This window comes from Peromyscus maniculatus, chromosome 12 (genome assembly GCF_049852395.1).
Source record: "Peromyscus maniculatus bairdii isolate BWxNUB_F1_BW_parent chromosome 12, HU_Pman_BW_mat_3.1, whole genome shotgun sequence".
In the NCBI taxonomy this organism is placed as follows: Eukaryota; Metazoa; Chordata; class Mammalia; order Rodentia; family Cricetidae; genus Peromyscus; species Peromyscus maniculatus.
The window spans coordinates 39,232,765-39,245,766 of NC_134863.1; the positions used below are offsets into that span (position 1 = coordinate 39,232,765).

Sequence of the window (13,002 nt, forward strand, 5' to 3'; positions counted from 1 at the left end):
CAACAACAAAACATAACCAAACCAAACGGAAATAAGAACCTCCTAGAGAGGAGCCACAGCACAAGGTTAGCTTCCGGCAAGGCTAGCTTCGCAATGAGGACTTCAGGAGGCGCATGCGTCGGTCCAGCGCGTGCTCAGGACGTGGGCGTGGGCTCCGACCAGGCGTCAGCGCCTTCTGTGTCCACAGGTCGTGTTTGAGAAAATGGACAAATATGCCCTGCTGCAGAGGGCTAAACTGCATCTGGATTTCATCCACGCCAACTCGTGAGTTTCCAGGAGGGGTTGGAATGGGGTAGTTTTTGCCCACGAGCTATCACCATGTTCAATTGGAAAACAAAAGCCTAAATGAACTTGGTAGGACAGATCCAAGATTGTATTTATGCTGCGTGTGAGTTCCTTATGGGAAAGTAATAACACTCTATCTGGGGACTGAATCATTTTGATGCTCTTTGTTAAAATCAAGTGGAAAACTGGTCCCACATTTATCACTTAATAAATCTATTTAAATGTTGGCCAGCAGATTAGAACTGCTCCCCATTCTTTCTATCTTTATTCTGACGCTGTGGAAGATACTCTAAAAATTCATGTTACTTTACAGAGTAAATTGTGTGTGTAGATTTCAACAGCTGTGGGCAGTAATCTGGTAGTTTTTCTTCTCTGCCAGGGTAAGATGCCCTTGGCACCCTCTTATTAGCTGCTAATTGAAATAATACAGTCTGGCTAGAGAGATGACTCTGCAGTTGGGAGGACCGGAGCTGCTCTTCCAGAGGACCTGGATTCAGTTTGAAGCCTCCACAGGGCAGCTCACAACCCTCTGTAACTCCTAACACCATCTTCTGACCTTCCTGAGCACCAGGCATGCACCGTGGTACTCAGATGTACATGCACCAAAACACTTTTACACACAAAATTAAGAAGAGAAGAGAAATAGTACAGTCCATTCTTAGCCATGACTATTGACAAAGACTCCCCAAGTGCATGTTTAAAATTTGGGGTGATACAGAACTACAGATGAAGATGAAAATCTGTATGTGTTGCTTCAGCTCTTCCTGTGCATATAAGCCTGTCATAAAGTTGGTGAAGGAGACAGAGTAAGAGATGATGAACAAGAACAATGATATAGACCAGCTACCACTGTACACCATGCTGAAGGGGAGCAAAGCAAGGTCATGGTGCAATTTAGGTTGGTAGACCACTTACATTATGGTCAACTTATTTCTGGAACTTTCCAATTAATATTTTTGGAGTTATACAAAGGGCAATTAAACCCCACAGGCAATGAAACCATGGGTAAGGGAAGGCTATTGCAGTCAGATTGCAGAGGCAAGTGCCTGTGGGTTTTTTTGTTTGTTTGTTTTTTTGGGGTGTGTGTGTGTGTGTGTGTGTGTGTGTGTGTGTCATTTGATACTTCAAGTCTGTCATAGTACAGCAGTGAGTGATGTGCAATTCATACAGTGTGTTGGTTCAGGAATTACTTAGTGATTTGTCTTACTGAAAGTACCGGCTGATACGGTGGATGGAACAAGTTTGAACCCCAGGAATGGAGGTGTAAAGAAATCCAGGACAGGGTGGCCATGTGTAGGACAATCTGCGAGATTCTAAGGTAGCAGAGGAGAATAGGTGATGTCATACAGACATTTACCAGCCGTGGAGAATGGTTTCAAAGTGGAAGCATGGGTCCAGTGGCTTAAAGACAAATGAAACAATTTTGAGTGAGTGCAAGGAAAAGTGTGAGCCAGTGCTTGGAGGACTGTGAATTTGGTGGTGGAGAAGCGGCCCATCTTCGTTGTGTATAGTTTTTTGTTTTGTTTTTTTTGTTAAGTCCCAGCTCCATGCTTCCACACCTTGTCCTGTGATACCTGTTAGGGTCCACGAGAAGTCCCATAAAAGACCACCAGACATGTATGCAATCAATAAGAGCACTTAATTCTCGAGAGCAAAAATTCCAGCATGCAAGGGTCAAAGCGTCTGATACAGTGGCAAATGGCGACCCCAAGAGAAGCTCAAAGGCTCCTTTTAAGCAGGATTAGGGGAATTCCAGCTGTGGTTAAGTGTACTTTGAAGTGATTGGATATAGACCCTTACTGTACAGGAATCATTTTATGATTGGCTCATTACATCTGGTCAGCACCTGTGGTTGTGGGGTCAGGGGACTGTCTGCTGTGTCAGGGGTCTGTCTGCTGTGTCAGGGGTCTGTCTGCTGTGTCAGGGGTCTGTCTGCAGTGTCAGGGGTCTGTCTGCAGTGTCAGGGTCTGTTTGAACATCGCAAGAGCAGTTCCAGCTTGTGGCCGGGTAGGACCCTGATTGGCTACCAAACTGGATGTACTTCCTGAGGGTCTGACTGAAGCCAGACATGAGTCAACATAGGATGGTGGGGTAATATAGGGCAGAGGTCTTAGCAAACTGGCCCTGGGGAAAACAACAACAACAACAACAACAACAACAACAACGAAAAACCCAACAAAAACAACTGGCCCTGTTAGAGTCAGTCCTGTCATAGAGAGGACCCCTACTTCCATACCAGTGTCTGCGACTCAGTTTTCAGCTGGTGGTGTAATAACAAAGAGGACAACAGCACGATGCTACCCAAACTCTGAAACAAACTGACATCTTCCCAACTCCCTGGTAGACCTTCATCCACCAAAACAGGAGTCAAACATTTTGCTTGCTTTTTGAAATAGGATTTTGCTGTGAAACCCAGAGTACTCTCAATCTTGAAATCCTCCTGACTCAGCCTCTCAAGTTCTGGGATCACTACACCCAATATTCAGTCTACAAACAGGAGATCCATACCCTGCCATCAAGCACATGGTTTCTCTAAGGCAGTCAACTCTTCTTTTCGTCCTTGCTGCCATTGACTTTGGCCCAAGCCATATCATCTCTCATCTGAACCACCCCCCCACATAGCCTCATAACTGGGTGCTATGGTCCCGACCCCAGCTCCCCTTAGGCCCATGTTTTCTAAAGCTTCCAGGTTAAGTTTTTTGAAGAGTGAACCAGACAGAAAGAACTTTCATCAGAACATACTACAGCATTTTCCACTTGTGTGCAGGCCTGTGTGAAGCCTTTCCCCTGGGGCAGGGATTGCTATATAACCCAGACATACCTTCACTTTAGTCTGTTCTCTGTATGTAGCAAAGGTTAAGTGTGGTCCCCGTCACTCTTTTCTGCTTTGGGATCTTTGCCTGTCTGGAGAGTTTCCATCCTGGCCTCTCAGAGGATAGAGTTCTCATCTTCAGTGGTCAGATGAGGTATCATCTGTCAGGACAGTCTTCGGTGACCACCTATTCCTCTGCGGTCACTCTTTCTTGTTACTGCTAGGAAGGTGGCCCTGCCCAAGATCTGGAAGGTTGTCTTCATCTTCATGTGCTAACTCATGTGTTTTCTGTGTACCCTATGACCTCCGTCTAGAGTGTGACTTGAATTCCAAGAAACAAAAATCCTGTGGGGGAACATGACAAATGCTTATAAAATTCTCTTGAATGAGCTATCACAGGAAATCACATGGCAGAAAATCACTTTGAAGAGCCAGGGACATAGCTTAGTGTTATAATGTTTGCCTAGAATTACTGTGATTTCCTAATGGGTTGGTTATGTATTAAAATTTAACTCAAATATAATGTAAATAGCCGGGCGGTAGTGGCACACGCCTTTAATCCCAGTACTCGGGAGGCAGAGGCAGAGGCAGGTGGATCTCTGAGCTCAAGGCCAGCCTGGTCTACAGATTGAGATCAGGGATGGAGGTCAGAAGAGGGTGTCAGACCCCTCGGAACTAGAATGACTGGCAGTTACATCACCCAGTGTGAGTGTTGGGAACCAAATTCTACACAAAAAGAGAAACTTGCAAGCTGGATTTCCCCTGTTGGTGTGCTAAGGTTCATTTCTGAAATGTCCACATCAGGAAAGGGAAAGCAAGCCCCTGACTCTAAAGGGAGCCTGATTTCACCCACAGATCACCCTTTAGCCCTGCAAGTGTTGGAAGTAAGAACATGGTAGAATTCTGTCATGTTCTACAGAGAACCTGGCATTGGAGCTCAGGAGAGAGGCCATAAGTATATGGGAAGCTTATTTCAAGAGAACCTTCCCAGCATTGGAAAGGCTCCACACAAAATTATAGACAGTAGAGTGAATGGGGCACCTGCTAATGTCTGTATCCACAGGTTTTAATAAATATCCTCCAAAAATGATTTATTCATAAATACTATTATTTAATGAAAACAATTAGAAAAAAACACCATTGAATAAATATTTCTGAAGCAAATTTAGAAGGTCCAAGTGTTCTGTAGCAATAACACATTCCTTGATGTCTTCCTTTTACTACGATATTTTGGTAAAACATGTCTATAGAATAAAATATAATGAATGTATGAAAACCTTGCAACGAAGCCTATTTCTTTGTATGCTAACAAAATATTAACAGTCAAACAAACTAAGGGGCTGGAGAGATGGCCCAGCAGTTAAAAGTACTGACTGCTCTTCCATAGGACCCGGGTTCAATTCCCAGCACCTACATGGTGGCTCACAGCCATCTGTATCTCCATTCCAGGGGATCCTATTGGAGAAATTATTTTGGCCACTCCACGTAGTTAAAAGGATATTTATTAAATGGTGTAACTCACAAATTAAGTAATGGGTAGGTCGCAGGGTCTGGGGAAGGTGTATCGCAATCCAGCGGTGTTCTCTGGAGCTCTGCACAGTCAATCTGCACCGGTCAGCGTTCCAGCACCGAGCGAGCGCCCAGAGCGAGCGCTGGCCCATCCAGCTCTCGGGTCCCCAGGCGCCTCCCCTCGCCCCGCCTTGTAGGCGTGACAGTTGCCAGAGTCTCAATGGGGGTTGGAACTTCCAGAACCAAGCTGGAATGGCTACCCACTACAGGATCCCCTACACTCTTTTGGTCTCTATAGGCACCAGACATTCACATGGTGCACACACTTACATGCAAACAAAACACCCATACACATAAAAGTACAAACAAATAAATCTTGAAAAACAAAAAATAGGTTCTTGCCTTGGCCATGCAACTTGCAAGTTCTACCTCAGAGTCTTGAATGAGCTTAGCAAGTTGTTTTCAAATATTTTTAAACTAAATTTAATTAAAAAAATAATTCATTAACCGTGATACACACTTGTATGTATTATATGTATTTTAGGTAAATGTAATTATCCCTTATGTCTTTTCAAGCATCCTTAGTATCATTTATCCCTCCTCCCTCCCTCTTCTGGGTTGTTTTCCCTCCCTGACCATAATTCAATTCCCCCATCCCCTCCTAATTGATAAGCTGTCTAGAGCTGGAGAACGTGTACCTGTATCTTAAACCTTATTGTGATTACATACCCGCTTCACCTTTTCCTTTTCCTTTTATTTCCTCATTAGCACAACTCACAGTTTTCTCTTTGGAGCGCTGGCTGAGTTGCTGGACAACGCCAGGTAAGAGGTGTCTGTGAGCAGAGATCATGGAGGAAATTTCAGGAAACAAATAGAATCTATTTATGTTTGAAATAAAGCTGTAGTGCTGTTGAATTAAAAAAAAAAGAAAAGAAATAAAAGGAGGACATGACTGCTCCTATGGGGTTGAAGTTTTTTTAAATTATAGGTAGAAGGAAGAGCACGGACAGAAGCAGAGACATCTGGGAGAATCTGGAATGGATACAACTGGCAGACTGAACCCAGCATGTGAGGAGAAGTGGGAGAGGAGAGGGGAGAGCCACGAGCCAAGAGGCCAGGAGACCAAAAGAACAGTGTAGCCAAAATGGCTGGGTTATATGGGGAAGAGCAGCTGGGGGAAAGGGAGCCCAGCCTCTGGGCTGAAGAGTTGAGGGTAGGGTGTGGAGCATGCTAGCCAGGAGGACCCTGTAGCAGGCAGTGACTGAAGGAGGCTGGCAGCCAGAGTTCCCTTTACTATGTCAATGGGCACTTCCTTTAGCCATTTGTACTGGGATTGAGACCTAATGGCTATCATCTCTCATTTGGAATGTACTGTAATTTGCTTTCCTATACAATCACGTTCTATAAGAAAAGAGCAAAGGAGAATTGCTCACCTTGACTTAATTTGTGATGTCATAGTTGAAGCTCTAGGAAGCTGGATGTCTGCTTTTCCCTTAGTAGTTGTGTAAAGCAGAGAGCCATGTGGCTATTTCTGAGGTATGTATGTCTTAGGTTTGTTTTGAAGTCAGCTGTACTTCCGAGTAGCTGTTGCTTGTCTCTTCCTGTATGTCATGTGTTTGTACATACTTTATGTATGTATCTCACCTTGCCCTAGTTGACTTTCTGTTGCTGTGACGAAACACTGACCAAAAGCAACTAGGCGGGGAAAGGGGGTTTAGTTGGCTCCTACTTCCAAGTCACAGTCCATCACTGCAGAAAGCCTAGGCAGGGATCTGGAGACAGGAAGTGAAGCAGAGACCATGGAGAGATGCCGCTGACTGCCTTGCTCTGCTAGGAGCCCAGTTTTTTTTATATGGAGGCCCATCTGCCTAAGGATGTACTACCCACAGTGGGTTGGTCCCTCATATACCGATTAGTCATCAAGAAATGTCTCCCAAAGACATGCCCACAGGCCCGTCCGATACAAGCAGTTCCTCAACTGAGGTTCCCTCTTCCCAGGTATGTTAAGTTGACAACCAAGATTTGCCATTTACATAACTCATGCACCTCTTCAATGTCCCCACTCTGAGGTGGGGACCACTATGCCAGTTTTACATGCATGGGCACGATACACAGATGCTATGTGGTTTATTAAAAGTTTATTAACACCACTGCTGTTTGGCACAATTGCTAAAAGTTACTCATTTGCTGTTAGAATTCAAGTGTAGACCATATAGCTGTAGAGCCCAGCACCACATTTTACTGAGTTTGACCAAAGTATTGAGGCTTAAGTGACCTCTTCAACAGTTAAGGTCCTTCTAGTAATGTATTTGAGGAGACCTGGGAACGTCTCAATTTTGTTTTGTTTCTCCTTGAGACATGGTATCATTATGCAGCCCAGGCTGCCCCAAGCTTCCTGTAGAGTCCAGCTTGGCTTCAAACTCATGATTTTCTCGTCTCATCCTCCCAAGTGTTGGGATTTTGGGAACACACCACCACACCTAGTTCAGACCTCCATTTTCTCAGCTTAAGTGAATACTGACTTGTTTATATTTTTATTTCTCTGTTAAAGAAAAATTGTTTTTACCTTCTCTGTAGCAAAGTTCACCCACAAAACTGCCTGCAGTTGTCAGATGCAGGCTCTTAATGGGGGGGCTAAGTTCTAAGTCACTAGTTGATAACGTATCTGCTTCTTGAGTTTGCCTCTCATTTGGAACCTTGGAAATAAGATGGGCTTTCTGAAAGCACACACAGAGTGTAGTAATTAGCTAGCTTCCTAGGAATTCCTCCCAGCACCAAGGAGGAAAAGCTGCTAGCGATTTTTTTCTTTTTCTTCTGTGTAAGGTACAAAACAAAATAAGAAAACAATAAACTGTTCCCCGGTCAAAGGGCACTGAATTCAAGTCAGGAGCTAAGAGGGCTGGGGCCAGGAGCAAGGCTCACCACGGTTGGCTTCTCTGTAGGTTGTGGTGGCTGATGCTCCTACAAGGATACCCGCATATGCCCAGATTCCAGCTGCTGCCGAATGCTCCATATTCAGGAGCTGCCTATCTCTGACTCTGAGAGCACACCATTGTCTGCTTTCCCAGTGCTCTCTGCTGTGTTTCACGTATTTGTTCGCCTGGGGAGGGTGGTTAAAAGCAGAACGTAGCAGGACAGCAACAGGGAGAACACTTGACATAGCAGAGGATGGTTGGTGTGACCGGGGGTGTGAAAGACTGGCCTGGGTTCAGGAATGAGAGAGGTGATGGAGAAGAGAGTTCTTCGTACTGAGGCAGGACCAATCCCCTCCTCCCTGCACCAAGGCTCTGCAAAGTGTCTCACCATAGACACTAGGCTCCAAAAAGCCGGCTCATGCACTAGGGACAGGTCCCAGTCTCACTGCCTGGGAGCCTCCTAAGCAGTTTGAGCTAAACAACTGTCTCGCTTATCCAGAGGGCCTAGTCCAGTTTCCTGGGGGCTCCTCAGCTGTTGGTCTGCAGTTCATGTGTTTCCACTAGTTCTGCTGACTCAGCATGGGAGACCTTGCCTTGGAGGAGGTGGGAATGGGGAGTGGGTTGGGGGGGATGCCTGGGGGGTTCGGAGGAGGGAGGACAGGGGAATCTGTGGTTGATATGTAAAATGAATAGAAAATCTCTTAATAAAAAAATAACATATTGAAGTATATAGATCTTTAAAAAAAAAGAGTTCTTGGAGAACTCCAAGAACCTCCAACACCTTGGCCACTTGCAGCTGATGTCTGGTTTTGTTTACCTCGAGTGAAAGTTTGTACAGAGTTTAGAAGGAAAAGGAAAATAAGAAGGTTCGAGGAGCAGTAGGCAGGCTGGGGTGCAGGGAGCTTGTTCGGTAAAGGACTTGCCTTGTGAGCATGAGGATTCCAGAGTCCACACAAAAATGCCCGGGCTCCATGGTGCAGTTCTAATTCCAGTGCTCAGGAGGTGGAAACAGCAGGATTCCTGTGCTCACTGGCCAGCCAGTCTCGCCTAGGTGGGGATGAGATTCTTTCTTGAAAGAGATGAATTTTGTTGCTGAAGATGACCTGTGAGGTTTCCTTCAAACTGTACATGCCCGCACACGTGTGAACACACACTTGCACATCCACTTGCACCCACATGAACATTCGAAATTCCTCCCCCTCTATCCTCCCTGCTACCTCCACCCCCCCACCCCTGTGTGTTTCTCAAGGAAGGGAGACCAGATTTTTTTTTTTTTTTTTTAAATCTGGGTTACCTACTTTCCTTGAAGTAATGGGAAAAGTTGCATGCTTTAGACCACATTCCTCTGTGGATCGGGGTTGGAGAAAAGCAAGTGTCAGGTGTCTTCTCAGGGCCGGGCTGTCCCTTCAGCCTCGCTTTATTCCCTGCTGCCCCAGACGGCCCACACTGGTCTTTTTTCTGCCTTTGGCGGACGCTGATGTTTTCCACCCTTGCTTAGATGCTGATATTTATTTCATCAAAAGAAAATGTACTTTTAACATTTATTTAAGATGTTCAGTCAGGCTCCTGAAGCTTTTTTAGTATGCTTCCCTGTTACTCTAATAAATCATTTTACGTTATATTCAAGACTGTGGTGATTTCCTGTGGGTGTGAAGATTGGAATTTGCATATCATAAAAGAATATCGTATAAAGAGGCAGGAAGGGTAGTGACATAGGAAGGGATGGCTGGAGGTGTCCCGGTGCAATAGGATGATCCAGAGAAAACATTTCCTGGGCTGAGGCAGAAACGCTATATACAATATCTAGTGGGCATATTATATAAACAAACTGCTTCTTTAAAGTCTTCAGTTTCTGCTGGGAGTATTTGCTCTCATGTGCCTGGCCCTTTCTTAAATATCCAACACACAAAAAGGCAACAAACAAACAACAAACCCAGCAAACTTTTAACTTCAGTACAGTGGCATTTACTGAGCACCTAATGTGTCCATAGTTCTTAGTGAAAGGCACAGTGGTGTAGTGAAAACATTGATAACTGCATACCGGATTGTCATTAAGGATTAGCGGAGAATTTTCAAAGCTCAATATCCCACTCAGTGTTTGCTGAACAGGTAGAAAATACTTAAGAAATGGCAGGGATTCTTGCAGAATTTCTATATAATGAGAACTTAAGGTATTTTTTGCTCCAGGAAAAAGCAAAAACGACTCACCACCAGGCTAACAGAGTGAATGCAGTATGCCGCTTCTCAGTTTATTTGGTGTGGTTTATGGTTTGAGACCGATGGATATTTCTGGAGACACGTGGGTTTCCTGTCACTAGTTTGTAGCTTAATGTAGCTGGAAGTTTTCCAGTGTCCCACCCGGCCCCACACAGTCCAGACAAATCTCTCTCACCCGCAGTCCTGAAGCCACACAAAATAATCATTCAGAGGCTTTTATTAATTATAACTGCTCAGGCTTATTACTGACTAGCTCTTACACTTAAATTATCCCATAATTCTTTTTTTTTTTTTTTTTTTTTTTTTTTTTTTTTTTGGTTTTTCGAGACAGGGTTTCTCTGTGTAGCTTTGCGCCTTTCCTGGGACTCACTTGGTAGCCCAGGCTGGCCTCGAACTCACAGAGATCCGCCTGGCTCTGCCTCCCGAGTGCTGGGATTAAAGGCGTGCGCCACCACCGCCCGGCAAATTATCCCATAATTCTTATCCATGTTTAGCCACATGGCTTGGTACCTTTGCTCATTTCTGCCTTGTCATCTTGCTTCCTCTGTGTCTGGCTGGTGACTCCTGACTCATCCTTCCTCTTCCAAGAATTCTCTTGGTCTGCTCACCCCGCTTATACTTCCTGCCTGGCTACTGGCCAATCAGTGTTTTATTAAACGAGTGTGCAGAAGCATTATTCCACAGCACTAGTTATACCAGCTACAGTGCTGAGTCTCCTCCTTGACTCTTGTATGTAAACAAGGACATCTGCACAGAGCTAACCCAGCCCCTTCCTTCCTCTCTGACTCTTCTTCCCCCCAGCACATACTCTTCCTCATCAGCTGAGACCTCATCCTCCTTGTCGCTGCCTTCTCTCTCACACCGGATGTGGAAGCCAAGATCTGGGACCCTTCCTCTTTTGCTTTATCATTTTTTACTTTTATAAATCTTGAAATACAAGAAATAACCGTGTCTTAGCAAAACTGAGAAAATAAGGGGGGGGGGAAGAGCAGAAAATCATCTCATCTCATAGAGCAGGAATCAGAATACTTTTCTGTTACACAGAGATACCCTGTCTCAAAACCACCCCCCCCCAAAAAAAAGAGAAGACAGAAAGAAAAAGAAAAAAAGAATGCTTTTCTGTGAAAGATCAATAAATACATTTGTCTCTGAAGGCTGTCCAGCCTCTGCTGAAATGACTCTGTTCTACTGATGTAGGACTAAGAAAACCATAGCCAGTACTTAAATAAACAAGTATGATTGTGTTCTAATAAAGCTTTATTTATAAAACAGTTGGTGAGCGAGACTTGGTCCACGGTCCATAGTTTGCCTATGACTTCCAACCTAGAAAAAAACCTTTATTAACATTTTGAGGGATGGGTAAAATATTTTCCCAGCTCATGTGAGGCCTAGGGCCCCACCTCCACCATTGCGAAGAAACACATTTTATTTGTACATGTATATAATATATGCCTTTAAAAATGGAGTCATATGGTACAAATGGCATAGTAATTTCCCTTTTCAGTTTTTGAACTGGCTTATATCATAAAAATCATCCTGTGGCTTTGTATTGTTCTCCAGGAAGTCTTTAAAAAATAAATACTATATTTATATTCATTTTGAACCTTTAAAAAAAATAACTACCACTAAATTCCATCTCTAGTCTTTTAAGTTACTGAGTCTTAGCTTTTGTAGTAATCCCATACTATGGGTGATGACAGTTCTCTCTATAAATACACAGTGAGCCATCTTAGAAATTGATCTTAAGTGATTTATGATTTTTGTATTGTTTGATATCTGATAATAGGTTACACCTTGCCTAAGCTATTGGGATTAATGACATTTTTAAAGCACAGTTTTTCTGTGAAGTAATGTTATTTTTGTATTGTTTCCAGAGATGCTGGGGCTGCGAGACTTGATGTGTTTTCAGGTGAGCACACATTTCCTTTCTTGTTTTTTCTTCGAAGGAAAAGCCTGTAGCTACTTGGCTTTTCTTTTATTTTATCAAATCATACCATATTCTATAGATTTTTAATGTAATCTAAGTGCTTTGTGAACACAATGACCCTATGGGGAGCCAGATTGAAAAACCTATACTCGGAGGGTCAAATTGCTCACTTACCAGAAGGCCTGTTTACAAAATGATGTCTTCTAGAGTTTTGTGAAAACATCTGAGTGATTTGGGGCCATGAATTTGTTTGCCATGAGAAGCAGTTTTATTTTACAAATCACATTAACATAATAGTTGTTCATAATTAAGCATGCATCATTTCTTTCTTGCCACAGTTTAAAAAAGGCATAAGTGGATATGTGGTACAGATAATTATCTGATTGCTACAAAGCCCAAACCAACTATGTTTTCTTTATTGACTTCATTCGTGGTCCCTCAGTGTTTTGTGCACCGATTAGTTAATCTTGCTAGATGATGATGCTAAGGACACTGGTTTCCGTGATGCACTTAGTGCTGCCTTCTTACAGCAGCACAGCTATAGTGTTGATCACACGAGAGAGGCTCTTGTCCATAGTGTGATTCCATCTCTGTGCAAAAGGTGCCTCATATCACTTCTCTTTTCTGAACAGGTTAAGATGAGCACTTAGGGTTCATATGTAGACATTGAAACCCCAAGATGTAATGAATGATACTCTCTTCAGTCTTCCTGTTCAAATTATGAAAAGTTTGAGAAATAAATGAACAAATGAGTCTCTGTCGCTGAGACATAATATTAGCTGACAGTGTGTAGTCTTTGGAGAGAGTAAATGCTCTCTCGCAGGTTGAATACCAGGGTTAGATGATCACTGTGGGAAAAAATAATAGAAAGAGAATATTCAGGTACTTAATGATATGGAGATATTAAGAAAACTCCTGGGGGTGGGGGAACCTTACGATAACTCATCCAAAAAGAAAGTAGACAACAGCTGGTGGATCAGGCCTGGAACGGGTGTGTTCTATCCATTCACTCTGAGGAGATAGTCAAGATTAATTAGGGGAATGTATTTGTATGGCATTGTGGTCACATGAGGGGATGGCTAAGGTTGGACTTGGAGAGCTAGGGCACGACAGAGAAGCATGGTTCGCTATGTGGCTTGGGCTTTTTTCTTGAGAGCAGTGGGAAGTCAGGGCGGGATTTTAGCAGGAGTGGTGGTGTGAACAGCTCGCCAAACTTGGGCTACACACTGTGACTGGGAGGAAGAAGTTAGGGAGCCGCTGTTGCTATCACCCAGAGAAGAGATGGTGATGGTCTGAGTGAAATCAGTGCATCAGAATAGAGAACTCTGATCCCAGTG

General features: G+C 43.8%; 1 protein-coding gene across 1 annotated transcript in view; it reads left to right on the top strand.

Moving 5' to 3' along the window:
- Window positions 1-202: 202 nt before the first annotated feature.
- Window positions 203-13,002, top strand: part of Morc1 (MORC family CW-type zinc finger 1) — a 167,269-nt gene continuing 154,469 nt past the window's right edge. Inside the window, exons 1-3 of the mRNA XM_042259390.2 lie at window positions 203-264; window positions 5,375-5,428; window positions 11,613-11,647. Coding sequence (XP_042115324.1) covers window positions 203-264; window positions 5,375-5,428; window positions 11,613-11,647 — 151 coding nt within the window. The remainder of the gene's footprint in view (window positions 265-5,374; window positions 5,429-11,612; window positions 11,648-13,002) is intronic.